The sequence below is a fragment of the Rasamsonia emersonii genome, assembly GCF_000968595.1.
Source record: "Rasamsonia emersonii CBS 393.64 chromosome Unknown ctg1118621760544, whole genome shotgun sequence".
NCBI lineage: Eukaryota > Fungi > Ascomycota > Eurotiomycetes > Eurotiales > Trichocomaceae > Rasamsonia > Rasamsonia emersonii.
In genome coordinates this window covers 15,499-31,685 of record NW_013562919.1, presented here as the reverse complement: position 1 = coordinate 31,685, position 16,187 = coordinate 15,499, and the positions used below count along the sequence as shown (strand labels likewise).

The following is a 16,187-nucleotide window of genomic DNA, read 5'->3' as shown; positions in this document are numbered from 1 at the left end:
CTATCAATACTGACTCGCAACCAGCTGGTTCCTCAAATCAACCCCAACGGCCGCATCCCCGCCATCACGGACGGCAACCAGCGCGTCTTCGAGAGCGGCGCTATCCTGCTGTATCTGACGGACAAGTACGACACGGAGCGCAGGTTCAGCTATGCGCCCGGCACGCCGGAATATGTCGAGGAACTGTGCTGGTTGATGTGGCAGATGGGCGGGCTTGGGCCGATGCAAGGTTCGCTTTTCCCCTGTCACCTGAAGAATGAATGCCATTAATTAATGTTTTTTTTCTTCTGGTGAACAGGCCAGGCAAACCACTTCCGCGTCTTCGCGCAGGTCCGCTCCGACTACGGCATCAAGCGGTACATGGACGAGACGAAGCGGCTGTACTCGGTACTAGAGTCGCGTCTGCAGGAAACAGGCGCGTACCTTGCAGGACCCAAATACACGATCGCGGACATCGCCAGCTACGGCTGGGTGCGCTCGGCGCCCAACGCGCTGGACATTGATCTGAGCGAGTGGCCGGCGCTGAAGAAGTGGTACGAGACCATCTCGCAGCGGGAGGCTGTCCAGCGGGGGGTCAAGATTCCGCCGCCAAAGTTCAGTGAGGAGCAGTTTAGAGAGTTTATGAAGGCTGCGAGGGAGAAGATTGATGCGAAGGAGAATACGGATAAGTATTGATTACGTACATATACATTATATACAGGTATGTATGTACATACAGTACGTGGTACTACTGTTGATTCTTTTGTATAATACTTATTTTATTATACGGATATGAATGACTGTCAAACAGACTGGGGTACATACAAAAGAAAAACCTAGATTATCTAGATAGTGAACTGAACCCCTAGTGTGAATGATAGCTTGCCCAGGTTGACAATTCCTCTACTCGACCTGGCAGATCTGGTCTGCAAGTAATCAAAGGAACATAATCTTCCCTCAGTTTGACTAAGATTAAATTTACTTCACAAGCGAAGATTTGTTTTGTCTCGTACTCACCTACAGAATCTCACGAATCATGTGTGTGATATATCACTTTTACATGCAGGTAACTATGCAGCTAGTACCCAATGCGGAAAGAGATCATCCAGTGCGCCCTGATCTAGGTATGTACTACTGGGTCCAGATCTAGATCTAATAGATCTATCTAGATCTAGATCCAGGTACGGAGTACCTGCCTAGGTAACTTACCCAACCTAGGCTACAAACCAAGGAAGGCAATTGGTAAGGTATTGATGATGCCTTGCATGTGATCTGATCTGATCTGATCTGATCTGACTGTGGATACCTAATTCTGGTACGGTGGTATCACACATTCCTCCGCATGCGGAATGAATGGAGTGGAATGGAATGGATGGAATGGATGGAATGTATGTACCTAACTGTACCTACCTACCTAGGTAGGTAGGTAAGTAGTTACTGGTTATGGTTACTAGGTAGTTACCTACGTCGGAAACAAGGTTACGTCATATCATATCATATCAGTGATATCACATGTATGTATGGATGTATGTACATGCAGATCGATCTCCACTTCCCCAGACCCCGGATCTCCGGATTGACTTCCCCGCATTTTTCGAATTTTTCGAATCTTGTTCGTGCCATCCGATTATGCCGATGCCGTCGTCGTCGTCGTCTCGGGCTTCTTGGCCCAGACTCTCCGTCTGCATGTCATCAGTAACCAGATCATTACTGATCAAGGTAAAAAGGTGACCTACGTATAATGCCAGATATGCAGCTTCGGATCCCGCAACTCATTCCTCACCTTGGCCACATACACCCGGACCTCCTCCGACGTCCACGGCTTGGGCGCCCCGTACTTGGTCAGCAGCCACATGGCCCAGCCTTCCAGCCCTGTCGTCCAGTGCTCCATGTTGATCGCGCCCGCGTCCTTGAGCACGGGATCCTTCGGCCACGCCCCGATCGGGCATTTGTACAGCTTCTCGTGCACGTCCACGAACCCGGCTTTCTCGATCGCCGCCCGCATCGTCAGCTGCGTGTCTAGCGGCCGTCCCGATCGCTCGCCGCAGCCGAGGAATGTCGGTCCCCAGCCTGCGAGCAGACTGTCTGGCGGGAGACTGCCGTCGTCGGACATGACGCGCACGTCCAGCTCGACTTGTTCGATCCAGCCGCCTGGTTTGAGGTTGCTATATCATATCATATGGTCAGATCAGGCTTCCCATTCTCTTCTGTGCAGTGGTATCTCACTCGTAGCATTGCTTGTAAACCCGGTCCCATTCCTCCGGCGTGAATGCCCCCAGTAGAAGCCGCATGTGGATCAGATCGAACGGCTGCCGGTAGGTCCAGTCTTCGAGGACGTCGTCCACCTCGAGAATGCAGTTTGGCGGCACCCAGCTGACGGGAGGAGGGTAGAGGTCAACGCCGCGAACCGTTGCTAGCAGGCTGTGTTAGACGAGAAATCAGACCCGCAGACCCATATGAGGCAGGACAACTTGCCTGACGGGAACATATCTGCAACATCTCTGAAAGACAGTCAGTACGTAGCCGAAGAATTAGTTAAAGCAAAGACAGCAGCCATACAGTGCCCATGAACCCTTGCCCGTCCCAATATCAAGTATATGCTATTTATTTCCATTAGACTCGACTCTCTCGCCGTCCATTTGATGCCGCTCGATGATTCTCACCTGCGGGTTAGGCCCAATTGGCGACCGGAACAGTCGATTCTCCTCATGGTAGTCCATGACCAGGTACATGAAATGACTGCACCTCATCCGTCAATTCCTGCGACGAGAATGCGACTAGCGACCAGTCAACTGACTGGAAGGGGAGGGAAGTACCCTGCTTCCATTGTTTCGAACTGTTGGTCATCAGATGGGCCCCTGCGTCATTGTCTGTGTCAGACTGATGCACGGCTGTATTCAAAGTTGTGCATATATACTCCCTACCAGTATTTGTTTTCTCTCCTGGTTTGATATCTAAGAGTCGCAGTCAGTCATGTTTTCTCTATATCAATCACTTTTAAATGACTTACCGTCTTCCATTTTCGGTCAGTCCTCTGTATATAGTAGATGTAATCGACGTCGTCTCTCTATGTAGATATCACCTGGTCAGTTTGCCATCTCACTTAAACAAAGCCATCAATTCAAACTGCGGACTAACGAGTTCCAGTCATCTCCTCCGTAGGCAGAATCGGAGTCGAAGTTCTCGTCCTGGAGAGAATATTATCAGACATGGTTTGAATTTGATTGCCTCCAGTCGTGCTGGCTTGACGTACAACTGTGATAGGGTCGTTGTTCTCGTCCTGGAGAGCATATTATTAGACAATGTTTTTGATTGACTCAGTCGTGCTGACTTGACGTACAGCTGGGATAGGGGCGTTGTTGTTGTTGTTGTTGTTGTCCTCGTTCGTTGCCATTGCTATAGCCTCTGGCTCTTGTTCAGGCTGGGGTCTTTAGATCTGGTAATGGCGGATCTGGGAGTGTAGTATGATGTAGTATAGGGTTTTCTGCAGAGTATACTAGCGGTTGTGTGATGGAGCAGGGTGATAATGGGTGATGCAGGCGAAGTCCGACAGGTGGAGAGATTATCAGAAGACATGTGACTTAATCCGCCATATTATACTTTTATAGCAGAAAAAAAGATACAGCCTTAAAAACGATTTGCTATTGAGAAACCCTTGCTCACTGTGCAAGTAGCATAACTTGGATTATTAACAAGCGAGCATAACGATAATCCTCTCCTCCGAAAATAATGACAAATTGACACAGTCCAAAGAACCACTCATCTGCTGGGATAACGGCGCACTGACAAAGTCCCCCAACGCCACGGCCATGGCGATGCCCTAGAGTCGGATTTCAGGCCTCGGTTGCAAGGTCCAATAGAGTCGCCCAGTGAAAACGACTCCACGAGGGGTCAAAGACGGACCAATGGTGATTGCGCGTCGATCTGTCATGGTCAGCTACCAAGGCCGGGGAATCGGGATGGCCGTCGCTAGTCGAAGTATAACGAGATAATCTGTGGATCTGAGCGAGGCCAAATACTACAGTCCAACAGCAACGCACGGATGATGGCTCGATAGCTTTGTTTTTCGGATTTTCTCTTACGGAGTACAAAAAGTATAATGAAGGGGCCAGAATCAGCTTCTCCGCCAGTTGTCCTCTTAACTATGTATACCACTACTGCACCCAACCCCTCGCTAGCTCCCAGATTCGCTGCTTGGCATCAACTTTCCCAGTTCTAGCGGATTCTGCCGGCTGATTCGCAGCTAAGTAATAGGGCCATGTCAGTCCGCGGTTCATCATCTAGGTTGTTCCGTCCCACCAAGTTTAACCGCTATTTGTTTAGACTGCGAGACGATCCTCTTGACAACTGCGAGTTCAGCACCTTTGGCCTTGACATGCGAGGCCCATGCCATGCACGTTCGTCTCCATTGCACGACTAGTAGCAGCCTAGTAGATCCCACTGGACGTCCTGCCGTCAAGAGAGCAGGGATTAATGCCATCTGGTACCCCACCGGCTTGTCCGTGTGGCTAGATATAAATCTCCAGTCACAATCTGAACCGCTTAGATCTTACCAGGAAGTAGTCGTTCCTGTGTAATTAATCCCTGACGTTTTGTCTGTACAGACAGTGTTTTCCGGTACCATCTGACAGCCAACATCATCAACCGGGAATCCTCGCCTATCAGATAGCCTCATCAGATTAAACTTGCAACTTGCAGCCTGAAACCATGGCTCCTGCTCAAGTTCCCACCCGTGTCTTCGCCGGAGTGACCATCCCGGATACTCCACTGGTCACCAAGGCTCTCGAGTTCGCCCGCGCCCACCTGGAGGACTACGCCTACAACCACATCTACCGCTCCCTGCTGTTTGGTTTCATCATCGCCGACAAGATCCCCGAGCTGAGGGATCGCGATGTGGAGGCGCACGCCATCGCGGCCATTCTGCACGATCTCGGCTGGGATCGCACGGGAACACTCATCTCCAAGGACAAGCGCTTCGAGGTGGACGGGGCCAACGCCGCGCGGGAATTCCTCAAACGGGAGGGCGTGGCTGAAGAGTGGGATAAGCACCGCCTGCAGCTCGTCTGGGACGCCATCGCGCTCCACACCATCGGCAGCATCGTCTTCCACAAGGAGCCCGAAGTGCAGGCCTGCTCGTACGGCATCTGGGCCGACTTCCAGGGTCCCGACCGCGTTCCCAACGGCCTGCTGACATGGGATGAGTACAACAGAGTTGTGGCTGAGTTACCGAGACTGGGGTTGATGAAGGGCCTCAAGGAGGTCATGTGCAATCTCTGCAGGACCAAGCCCGAGACCACCTACGACAACACGGTGGGAGAGTGGGGAGACAAGTACGTCGAGGGATACAGTCGGAAGGGCAAGCTCACGCAGGACCTGTTGGACACCTGTAATCTGGACGAGCTGCACCCTTAAGAATTCACTAGAAGATCTGCACGACATACATATGTAAATAGTCAACGCAATGAACGTGATGATCATGAAGATGTGGTAAACGTATTGTGCTGTACATACCTGGACTAGATGAGGCTTACCAAATTAGACTGAAGAATACCAAGAATAGATCCTGTCATTTGTGATTGCAGGGGTCGAGGCTAAAACTCCTGACCTGAGCCCATGACACGCATGGTGCAGATCCGCAGTAAGAGGCAGAACTTCACAAGCAGACTAGTCAATGACAGGACCATGGCTGCAAGGTATTGGTGTTTAATCGCACTAGAGTGAAATGCCAAGCAAGTGAAGAAGATCTTAGTGAGAGAAGAGTTTGTTGACAGGTCATCTCCTATTCCTGATTAGCTTTAGCATGACTTATAGCTATAGAAATGCCAGAGGGGGGGAAAAAAAAACTGAAAGGGGACAAAGGAAAACAAATCTTACACTCGTTGTCTCTTGACTTTTGGTTAAGGCAAATTATCCGTGTTCATTGTTTCGACTCGTGGTTGTTGTTCAAGGAGATACTCCGTATAGAACTGGCTGGAGTGCATATTGATCAGAAGACATTTCTGCAGTGGTCACTAGTCATGAGCGATGCCTTTCACAACCATGACCATCTCCTAGATACCGAACATAACGTGAGAATCCAGGATGATGAGGCGGGTTGCACGGTTGAAGATGTCCTGCCGAGTTCGATGGCTGAGATGGGTGATGGTCCCATGTCACCCCTTCGCGTTCCCGAGTTCGCGTCATTCTCGGTCCTCTCTCAACACCGTCAGCTTCTCAACCCCGCACTCCATTGCTGCAGAGCTTTACCCAGTGCAATTGAACTGACTTGATATCAAGCGACCTCAAGCACGGAGATTGTTTTCCCATTGTGCGGAGACCACCATGGCGTTGACGCGTTCCACCGCCCCGTTGGTGTGGATTGATTGTGAGGTTCGAATCCCCAGCACACAAATGCCAATCGAACAGTCCTTGTTTCTCTCACGAGAACCTCGTGTCCTTCCGGGCCTGCCGCTGAGATTTATCCATGAACCAAGCTGACTATGGACTCTACAGATGACAGGCCTCGACCCCGAGACTGATCAGATCCTCCAGATCTGCTGCTTCATCACGAACACGCAACTCCAGCTCCTCGATCCCAATGGATTCGAAGTCGTCATCCACCATCCGAAGTCGACTCTCGATGCTATGTCACAATGGTGCATCGATACCCACGGTCGCTCCGGCCTCACTGCTGCCGTCCTAGCGTCCACCACCACCCCGTCTGCTGCAGCCGCAGAATTGCTGTCCTACATTAAACGGTATGTGCCTGAACCGCGCACTGCGCTGCTGGCGGGAAACAGTGTCCACGCAGACAGGGCGTTCCTGTCCAAGGGTCCCTACGCGCCGGTCCTAGAATGGCTACACTACCGCATCCTGGACGTGAGCACGATCAAGGAGGCCGTGCGACGATGGGGAAGTGACGACCTGCTGAAAGATGCACCGCCTAAGCGTGAGGTACACTTGGCAAAGGACGATATCCTCGAAAGCATACAGGAAATGCGGTACTATCGTGACCGGTTGTTCGGTGGGAAATAAGCTACCCTGGTCTGGTCTACAAAACCCGGCCTTGTAGGAGTGACGGCGAGGTCGTTTATCGTCTGGACGTGCAGATCCTGAACGCCTCAAGTCAATTCAGGATTCTGGCCACCCCGGGCCAGCGGCAACTCCTTGAGTTGGATGCAACTCCAGGATACAGACAATCCGGAAACTCAGTCATGCGGAACGCGGTATACCTTGTTAGTAGCTGGCCTACGGTGATCACAAAATTTGGGTAGGATTTGGGCCCAGCGCCCAGATTCCTGTCGACCTCTAGTTCCGGTGTAGAGCAGTGGGAGAGCCGTTGTGGCGCTGCGCTTGTCCTCCGTCCCACAGACTAGCAGTCCGGCTGCCTGTATTTCCTTGTTTACGGAGAGAGGCTTGGGATGGTGTAAAATAATCCGCACGCGAATTGCTCTCTTTCGCAAGGCACTGCGAGCCCCTCCAACGACTGCTTTTCCATCCTTTATCTATCGACTGCCTCCGTCCGGCGAGCCAATAGAGAGAGCGCAAGTAGCACGGGCTGCCCTGCTGGCCGGTGGGGTTGTTTGAGACACGATAGTATGACGCGAGTTGCCCCTCCTGCCAACCTCGCCTTCCTCCTTTTAGTCGGCGACACGGCCCACGCCTTCTCGACCTTCTCGATGCTCAATTGTCGGTGAGAGAGCGTTCGAGGACACTTTTTATTCTCGCCTTCTGCCGCAGCTTTCTCGCAGCTCCTTGCTTGTTGCTTCTCAACACCCCGTTTGTCGTCTTCCAGTCCTCTGGGCTGCTCTCCGCTTGTTCCTCCCCGCCTAAGTCCGTACCAGCATCATGTCGATCCAGACCGTAAACATCACCCCCTTCACCGACCAGAAGCCGGGCACGTAAGTAGTCTGATCCCGAATGACCTCTGTCGTTGGCATTGGGAGGAGAGTGAGCTCCGAGCTAATGTGTATGGCCAGTTCCGGTCTGCGCAAGAAAGTCACCGTTTTCCAGCAGCCCAACTACTCCGAATCCTTCATAACCAGTATTCTCCTGTCCATCCCCGAGGGTGCTGAGGGCGCGTTCCTGGTCATTGGCGGTGATGGCCGCTACCACAACCCCGAGGTCGTTCAGAAAATCGCCAAGATCAGCGCCGCATACGGCGTGAAGAAGCTCCTGGTCGGACAGAATGGAATTCTGAGCACTCCAGCCGCCAGCCATCTCATTCGCAAGAGGAAGGCGACCGGCGGTATCCTTCTGACTGCCAGCCACAACCCCGGCGGTAAGGACAGATCATAATGTCAACTCAGTGAAGGTTCGAGCTGACGGAGGGTCGGGTAATAAATAGGTCCCAACGAGGACTTCGGAATCAAATACAACCTGAGCAACGGTGCTCCGGCCCCCGAATCCGTGACCAATAAGATCTACGAGACCTCCAAGTCGTTGACTTCCTACAAGATTGCCCAGCTTCCCGATGTCGACCTCTCCAAGATCGGAACTCGGAGCTACGGCGCTTTGGAGGTGGAGGTCGTCGACTCCGTGGCGGACTACGTCGAGTTCCTGAAGGAGATCTTCGACTTTGACCTCATCCGCGAGTTCCTGAACACGCACAAGGACTTCAAGGTTCTGTTTGATGCCATGCACGGCGTGACGGGACCCTACGGTGTGCAGATTTTCCAGAAGGAATTGGGCCTGCCGGAGAGCAGCACCCAAAACTGCGTCCCCAAGGCCGACTTTGGCGGCGGACACCCGGACCCCAACTTGGTCTATGCCCACGCTCTCGTCGAGGCGGTCGACAAGAACGGCATTCACTTCGGCGCGGCCAGCGACGGCGATGGCGACCGCAACATGATCTACGGCGCCAACACCTTTGTCTCTCCTGGTGACAGTCTGGCCATCATCGCGCACCATGCCAAAAAGTACATTCCCTACTTCCGAAAGAACGGGGTCTATGGCCTTGCGCGGTCCATGCCTACGTCGGGCGCTGTCGACCTCGTCGCCAAGGCCCAGGGTCTCCAGTCGTACGAGGTGCCTACCGGCTGGAAATTCTTCTGCGCCCTGTTCGACAACAACAAGATCTCCATCTGCGGTGAGGAGAGCTTCGGCACGGGTAGCAACCACATTCGCGAGAAGGACGGTGTGTGGGCCATCGTTGCTTGGCTGAACATCATCGCCGGTGTGGCCAAGGAGAGGCCCAACGAGACACCCAGCATCGCGTCGATCCAGAACGAGTTCTGGAAGACCTACGGCCGTACGTTCTTCACGCGGTACGACTACGAGAAGGTCGACAGCGACGCTGCCAACAAGGTCATCGCCCACCTTTCGGGCCTGGTTGAGAACAAGGACACGTTTGTCGGTTCGACCGTGTCTGGCCGCAAGGTTACCGAAGCGGGTAACTTCTCGTACACGGATCTCGACGGCAGCGTCAGCAAGAACCAGGGTCTGTACGTCCGGTTCGACGACGGCAGCCGCATTGTCGTCCGTCTGTCGGGCACGGGCAGCAGCGGTGCCACGATCCGTCTGTACATCGAGAAGCACGAGAGCGATGAGTCGCAGTTTAGCAAGAACGCGCAGGACTACCTGAAAGACAATGTTGCGCTGGCGATGTCTTTGCTGAAGCTGAAGGAGTTCATTGGTCGGGAGGAACCGGATGTGAAGACTTAGATATAATACTTCCGGAACTCCCATGTCGGGAATATTAAAAAAAAACCCACGTGAAGTCACGATGTGACGTGGATGAAAACTGCAATGATGCTACGGGATTATGATATAGAGCGTATCGCATGCATGGGTAGTTAATGTAGTAGTGTAGCCACAGCAGCATTATATTATTACCCGAAATATGCGTAATAAATAGGTCAAAACAAAAACCGAAAAATGGAAGTCTGGTTGAGCATCAGCAGGTCCCATTCTTGCCAGCATCGTCATAACTCATGTCCAAAGTAGAAATTGTCAAAAGAATCATATCAAAGACCCGAGATGGAAAAACGAAATTCATACTCTATCGGTATCATCATGAATCTGTCATCTCTGCCTACAAAGCCAAAGCAGACTTCCCTGCATCATCAGCCGCAACAGCAAACGACTTCAACTTCTCCTCCCACCACTCCTTCCACCGGACAACCTTCTCCTCGCGCCGGGCCTCTTCGGCCGCAAACACCACGGCATGGCTCCGGACGGCCTCCTCGAGCGTGCAGCCGACGAAATGGGCCTGCGCGTCACGGACATCCCAGCCGTGGTTCTCGACGGCGTCGACGGCCGCGACGAACATGCGCGTGAGCCCGTAGTCGCCGCCGCCGTGGGACCGCTCCTCCTTGGGCGGCTGGCGCGGGATCTCGATGGTGGTGAAGCTGCGCGTCGTGAACGAGTAGATCCGGATCGTGCGGCTGTCGTACTCGAGTTCGCCCTCGGTGCCGTACACGCGGCCGCGGCGCTCGCACTGCTTCTCCGTCGGCGCGATCATGTGCAGCGTGGCCGTTTTGGCGATGCGCGACGGCAGCGATTTCGTTGTCGGCGAGTCGTCGTCGTCCCATGTGATGGTCACCGTCTGGTCGTCGCACACGTTGTTGTCTGCTTCGTACACGCAGCGTCCGTACCAGGGGCGAGCGGCGATCTCGGCATCGGGCGTCGTCGCCCGGTCGTAGTCCTCGCCCAGGCGGCGGAGGAGCAGCTCCTCGGCAGCGGACATGCCGGCCGTCCTCAGCGTGTCTTCGATGTCCGGACAGACGATGCTGACGGGCCAGGCGGTGTCGCCTTTGGCCAGCTGCAGGTCGCGGTAGATGCGGAGCGCGCTGTAGTTGCAGCTCCGCTCCGCCGGGCAGGACAGGCAGTTGGTAGCGGAGCCCGCCGCGGCGGGTTTCCGCTGCGGGCGGAATTGGGTCAGCACGCCCGTGGACGAAATTGAGCGCGGTGCATGCGGCGGAGTATCCCGGGGCGCACCAGGCGGAGGAGACGAAAGCAGCCAGAGGATAAAATCGATGTCGTGGCAGGACTTGGTCAGCAGGGAGCCGACGCCTTCGGAAGTCTCGCGCCGCCAGTTGCCGCGCACGTAGCTGTGGGCAAAGTGCCACCAGCCGACGGGCTCGGTGTGCTCGATGGAGACAATGTCGCCGATGACGCGGTCGGTCAGGAGGAGCTGGCGCAGACGCATGTTGTGCGGGCTGTAGCGCAGCACATGGCCGATGGAGAAGACCTTGGACGGGGCCGAGTCTTCCTGGCCCCGGGGCACGAAGGCGCGGTAGATGGCCAGACAGTCCCTCAGCGACGTCGCCAGGGGCTTCTCACAGAGGACGTGCAGCTGCAGCGGGGCGATGGCGGTCATGATCTCGACGTGCGTCTCGTCGAGCGAGCAGACGAAGACGCCGTCCACGCCGTCCGGGACCGAGTCTGGCTGCTGCTGCTGCTGCTGCTGCTTCTTGCGACGACGCTCCTGCTCCCACTGCAGCCATTCTTTCCAGTCGGTGAATTCCTGTCCCTCTGATGGCTTGCCCTGGGTACCCCAGATGAATCTCTGTCCGAATTCACGGCGCTTGTAGGTGTGTGGCTCCGCGACGGCGTGGATGACTGCCGACGTTGCGTCCGTGACGGCTTCGGCGTAGGCATGGCCGCGCGAACCGGCGCCGATGACGAGGAACTTGAGCTTTTTGCCTTTGCCATTCGTACCGTTCGTGCTTCCTGAAGAGGTAATGGCCTGGTTCAAGTGGCCGTTCGCAGCCGCAGCAGTGCCATTGCTCTGGCCATTGCTCTGAGATGCAGTCATGATAGGGGTAATGTCCACTCGTACTGTGTATTTTCCTTGGTTATAGTCAAATCCGAGATCAGTCAGACATCAAGAAACAAGTAAAAGAGAAACGAACAAAAAGCAAACCAGACCAGGACACGTCGTGGCATATAAAGGACAGCAAGTTGCACATTTCCTGCACGCCTCCGCATCCCACGTTACATGCGGGGGACGATGCGCAATGCCTGCATGCTGATTGGTCGATCGTATCCTTATCGGACTAGCAGTCACGCCTATCATATCAGAATGATTATCGATTGTTTTGCTGTCTTCTTCTTTGTTTTAATCAATTGTTTAATCAATATACTGGTGTGTATTTTACTTTCTAATTGTGCTACACGTATTACACCTCTGTCAACCCAGCGTATCGATTCCCCAACCCGCAAAACGCGTTTTGCAGCTGCTCCTCTGGCTGGTTCCCATCATCCTTCCTGCCATCTGCAAACATCGCATCCAACCCCCATGCCACTCGTTCTGCTCCCAGTCGCGCCCCCTCGAGATTCGGCCCAGCAGGACCCAACCGCAGCGCTGCCAGCCGGCCTGTCACGAAGAGCGGCACGTCCGGCTTCCACATGAGGTCGTCCGTCAGACAGGGCAGGCCGTGCAGGACCTCGATTGGGTAGTCGCGATTCATCGACCGCAGCAGCGGCAGTTCACGCACGTCCGCCTTCATGCCCGTCGCGAAGTAAATGTAGTCGATGCGCGGCGGCAGGTCCGCGATGGGCGGGTTCGTCGTCAGTCGCCACGTCTTGGAGACGGGGTCGAAGTGCTTGTCGGTGATGACGGTGCGCGTGTGGATCGAGAGTCGCTGGCGGGCGATATGCTGCTTGAGGATTTTCTGGAATCGGGGGGTGATGCTGCCGCCGTTGCGGGCTGTCTGGAGCATTTGGAATCGTTCTGTGGCCGTCATTATCGCGCTGCTTTTTTTTCGATAACAGGGAGGAAAAAAGGAATTCTTACCTGCATCGTCGTCTGCAGACCAGAAGACGGCCTTTTCATAGTTGCGGAACTTGCCTACCCAGTTCAGACTGACGTCAAAGTGCTTGACTGCGGAAGTTAGTATTCGCATTGTTTTCTTTTGAGTCTGATTTTGTTTTTTTTAGAGAAGTCATCTGGCTACTTACCCTTAAGATCCCCGCGAACAAGATGCCAGACTTTGGTTACCCCCTTCCGAACAGCCATGTCGACGACCTGCGCCGAGGACAGTCCTCCGCCCACGACGACCACATTCGTCTCCAGACCCTGCTTGATCTTCTTCCAGACATGAGGGCTGGGGAAAGTCCCAATATCAAGAGCATGGCAGGCGCCCATCTGCTCCTCTGGGGACAGTTCCCAGGGGAGCATTTTCGCATGGCCGGGACCGACGGCCAAGACCACAGCGCGACTGTAAAAGGTCCCCTTGGAGGTGGATAGTGTGAACAGTTTCTTACCGTCTGTCGATAAGCCTGGTATCTCGCCGAATTGGATGTCTTGGACCTCCGATTGCAGGATCTGCCCGGGACGGTCCAGCCCGTAACGGGTCACGATGGACGAGCAGTAATCCAGGAAAAGTTGCGTTGACGGCGTGAAATAGTCCTTCCGGTCGCGCTCATCGATCTCAACTTCTCGGGGGGTACTGCTGAGAAACACGTTAGACAGGCTTTGCCTACCGCTGACTACGTATTGGTTGACGACTCACCGTGTCTTGGATCGCATCTTCTTCCTCTTATGCTTACTCAACTCTTGTCCTACACACCCCGACAACTCGCACAGCTCCCCTTCGCGGCCGTTCTCTCGCGTGTACGCCAGCAAGCCGTCGCGATCGCTGGGGTCGACATGGAAGAACATGGGACTGCGCAGCTGATCGATCTCCAGCATGCGGAAGGAGCGGTTCCATTGCTCCATCCAGCGGTCGCTGGTGCTGTCGAGGACGAGGGTGGAGAATCGCGACCTGTTGCTGTTATTGTTGACCTTGCATTTGAAGCAATGGTCTTTGCCTTTCTTTTCGTTGTTGTCGTCATCGTTGAGTCCGACATATCGCTGCGCCCTCACGCCCTTCATTTTCCGGTTGTGCGCCCGCACCAGATTCATCCGGCCGCTGTGCTTCCTGATCCAGTGGTACCGCTGGTGCTCTTCGTCGGTGAACATGGCCAGGGGGTCTCATCCCGCAGTCTGGCGGCGACGGCGAGACCGCAGGGGCCGGCGCCGACGATGATGACGTCGTAGATTGTGTCTTCTTCTCTTTCGATCTCTTGATCGTCTCTCCCTGCTGCTGTGGGAAGAGGAGGAGGATGGATTGGAAGGATATGACTGACTGTCATTGTGCTGATCTACAACAATCAGAAATTCTACTTGAAGAATTGAATCGAATTGAATTGATGAATACCGCTCAACGTGTGCAGAGTAGTTATATTCTACGAAGGGGAGATCCCCAGGGAAGTAATTAATTAAGTACTAATCACTGCTACTGCTAATGCTCCTGCTACTGCCACCGGGGTACCCAGCTCCATCCATCTATAACTACTGTGCATGCACATCATCTCCTATCTCCTAGTGGGACCTGATTCTCAACAATAAGAAATGCCTCCGTGTCCATCAGTCAGTCATTAAATAACGCCCATTAATGCAGAGATGAGGATAAGGACCCGGTGAGCTAGCTAAATACCTTAGTCACATTGTAGATAGTGATGAGGGCTTGCTTCCCAAGGTCCTCACTCACTACGTCAGAGTCCGTCTTGTCGACAACTCCTTTTTTTCAGGCACTGTCGTACGAGTAATGACTACATGTATATGACTATAATACCGTTTTTAAATCCATTAGAAAAATAATATATAACCATATAATATAAGGATATGCGATAGATATTATATGGTTTCCGTTTCCAGTGATGAGGATGGATTACGTTACAACCTAAGCTTGGAAAAGAGGGCAAGGAAGGTCTGTCTCTTGGACCTTTGACACAGCGAATCGGCAAGGAAATCAAAGGTATAGCGTGTTCTTGGAGGTAGGAGGTGAAGTCGGTTGTGAGATGTATTGAGCTAAGTTCAAGTCGAGCGGTGCCTAGGGTGTAGATTAGGTTAGGTCACTATTTAATTAATCACGTGACTGAGCGCTAACCGCTTTCACTTGACACCCGGGCAGATAAGCTGAGGGACTAAACCCAGAAGGGATATCTAGGCCTTCTTGGAACATGAACTTCATGTCAACTTCTACCTGTCCTCCATCTTTCATCCTTCTGTCCATCTTCTAGTTATCCCAGAAATGGCGTCATCTGATGGCCCCGAAGAGGAATTCAGCGACGAACGTTGCAAGAAACTACTCCATGAACTGGGGCAGCACATTGGTCTTACGGTTCCACCCACAACCTGGGCCTGCCTGTGGCTAGCCGACATTGAGAGACTCCAATACTGGGTGAACGAATGTAGACGAGAGGATATACTTCCTGGCTCGACACGATACAGCTGGTCAAGTTTGAGGAATATTTCAAGATGATTTCTAAATGTACAGTACATACCTTTGACTTCCTTTTACCTCATGATTAATACCCACTAGCAACATGGAGGGTTGCAGCGCGATCAGAAGGACTCTCCCCGACCGGCATCTCCACAACTGTCGGTGCCATCGTCTGATCCACCAACCCCCAACTCTGGCTCTCCGAAGCGCAAACTAGATGAGATGGATATAGGCGACCTAAAGCGTCGCTCAACTATCACTAAGGGCTTAGTAAGTTCTTCCAAAGCATCCTGGCTGATTTTCTTGCTCTGGCTGACCATTCATAGTGTCAAAAGAGAGACCATCGGCGTTGTATCATCACTAGGGATCGCGAAATTGATGTTGCGCACATCTATCCATTCTCCTTACATGGCCATGAAAAGTGGGAAGTTCCTGAAGACCCCAATATTTGGACATCCCTACGCTATTTCTGGTCTAAGGATCGTGTCAAAGCATGGCACGATGCAATTTTTCCTCAAGGCAGATATATCGAGGTCTGTTACAACCTGATGTGTCTTTCACCCAGCGCACATCGATATTACAGGAAAGGGTACTTCGCCCTTAAGCCCATTTCACTCTCAGACGATAAGAAATGTCTGACAGTGAAGTTTTTCTGGCTCTGCAAGGAATCGCGTCCGTCCAATGTCAATCTTTGTGAGACTCCTTTGTTAGAAGGCCGTGATCAAGGACCAGGCTACGCTCGGCTGTGGAATCACGAGACAACCAACCTCATTCAGTCAGGAGATGAACTTCCCTTGGAAACAGAAGACCCAGAGAACCTTCCTCTACCTAGCTGGGCGCTGCTGGAGATGCAATGGTTCTTGAACCGAGTTGTAGCCATAAGCGGAGCTGCAGATATCGAGGATGATTATTACGACAATGATGATGACGATGATAGTCTGCTTTCCTTAGATTCCTTAGAGCAAGAACAAGATTCTGATATGCTTGACGAATGGAATTCCCAAGACGAACGGTAGA

The 16,187-nt window shown here is 53.1% G+C and overlaps 8 protein-coding genes across 8 annotated transcripts; 5 read left to right on the top strand and 3 right to left on the bottom strand.

Annotated features, from left to right (window-relative positions):
- Positions 1-819, top strand: T310_7459 (uncharacterized protein; the record flags this gene model as incomplete). The annotated part of the gene is made up of 4 exons (XM_013469758.1): positions 1-229; positions 299-668; positions 701-717; positions 791-819. Coding segments are annotated over 4 exons (645 nt in total), but the record flags the coding sequence as incomplete, so codon positions are not given.
- Positions 820-1,606: 787 nt separating this feature from the next.
- T310_7458 (uncharacterized protein) lies at positions 1,607-3,373 on the bottom strand (the record flags this gene model as incomplete). The annotated part of the gene is made up of 10 exons (XM_013469757.1): positions 1,607-1,661; positions 1,716-2,144; positions 2,206-2,400; positions 2,539-2,579; positions 2,643-2,718; positions 2,777-2,899; positions 2,990-3,013; positions 3,118-3,167; positions 3,233-3,259; positions 3,320-3,373. The coding sequence occupies 10 exons, from the start codon at positions 3,371-3,373 to the stop codon at positions 1,607-1,609; spliced, it is 1,074 nt and encodes a 357-aa protein (XP_013325211.1).
- A 1,313-nt stretch (positions 3,374-4,686) lies between these two features.
- On the top strand, positions 4,687-5,391 carry T310_7457 (uncharacterized protein; the record flags this gene model as incomplete). The annotated part of the gene is made up of 1 exon (XM_013469756.1): positions 4,687-5,391. One exon carries the CDS (start codon positions 4,687-4,689, stop codon positions 5,389-5,391), a length of 705 nt encoding a protein of 234 aa, XP_013325210.1.
- Positions 5,392-6,300: 909 nt separating this feature from the next.
- On the top strand, positions 6,301-6,993 carry T310_7456 (RNA exonuclease Rex2; the record flags this gene model as incomplete). The annotated part of the gene is made up of 3 exons (XM_013469755.1): positions 6,301-6,348; positions 6,472-6,716; positions 6,759-6,993. The coding sequence occupies 3 exons, from the start codon at positions 6,301-6,303 to the stop codon at positions 6,991-6,993; spliced, it is 528 nt and encodes a 175-aa protein (XP_013325209.1).
- Positions 6,994-7,806: 813 nt separating this feature from the next.
- On the top strand, positions 7,807-9,621 carry T310_7455 (Phosphoglucomutase; the record flags this gene model as incomplete). The annotated part of the gene is made up of 3 exons (XM_013469754.1): positions 7,807-7,859; positions 7,938-8,239; positions 8,306-9,621. 3 exons carry the CDS (start codon positions 7,807-7,809, stop codon positions 9,619-9,621), a joined length of 1,671 nt encoding a protein of 556 aa, XP_013325208.1.
- A 370-nt stretch (positions 9,622-9,991) lies between these two features.
- On the bottom strand, positions 9,992-11,716 carry T310_7454 (NAD binding Rossmann fold oxidoreductase; the record flags this gene model as incomplete). Its single annotated transcript, XM_013469753.1, has 1 exon — positions 9,992-11,716. One exon carries the CDS (start codon positions 11,714-11,716, stop codon positions 9,992-9,994), a length of 1,725 nt encoding a protein of 574 aa, XP_013325207.1.
- Positions 11,717-12,080: 364 nt separating this feature from the next.
- Positions 12,081-13,864, bottom strand: T310_7453 (FAD binding domain protein; the record flags this gene model as incomplete). The annotated part of the gene is made up of 4 exons (XM_013469752.1): positions 12,081-12,634; positions 12,698-12,784; positions 12,862-13,355; positions 13,416-13,864. The coding sequence occupies 4 exons, from the start codon at positions 13,862-13,864 to the stop codon at positions 12,081-12,083; spliced, it is 1,584 nt and encodes a 527-aa protein (XP_013325206.1).
- A 1,114-nt stretch (positions 13,865-14,978) lies between these two features.
- Positions 14,979-16,186, top strand: T310_7452 (uncharacterized protein; the record flags this gene model as incomplete). The annotated part of the gene is made up of 3 exons (XM_013469751.1): positions 14,979-15,138; positions 15,280-15,440; positions 15,650-16,186. The coding sequence occupies 3 exons, from the start codon at positions 14,979-14,981 to the stop codon at positions 16,184-16,186; spliced, it is 858 nt and encodes a 285-aa protein (XP_013325205.1).
- Between the last annotated feature and the right edge of the window lies 1 nt (position 16,187).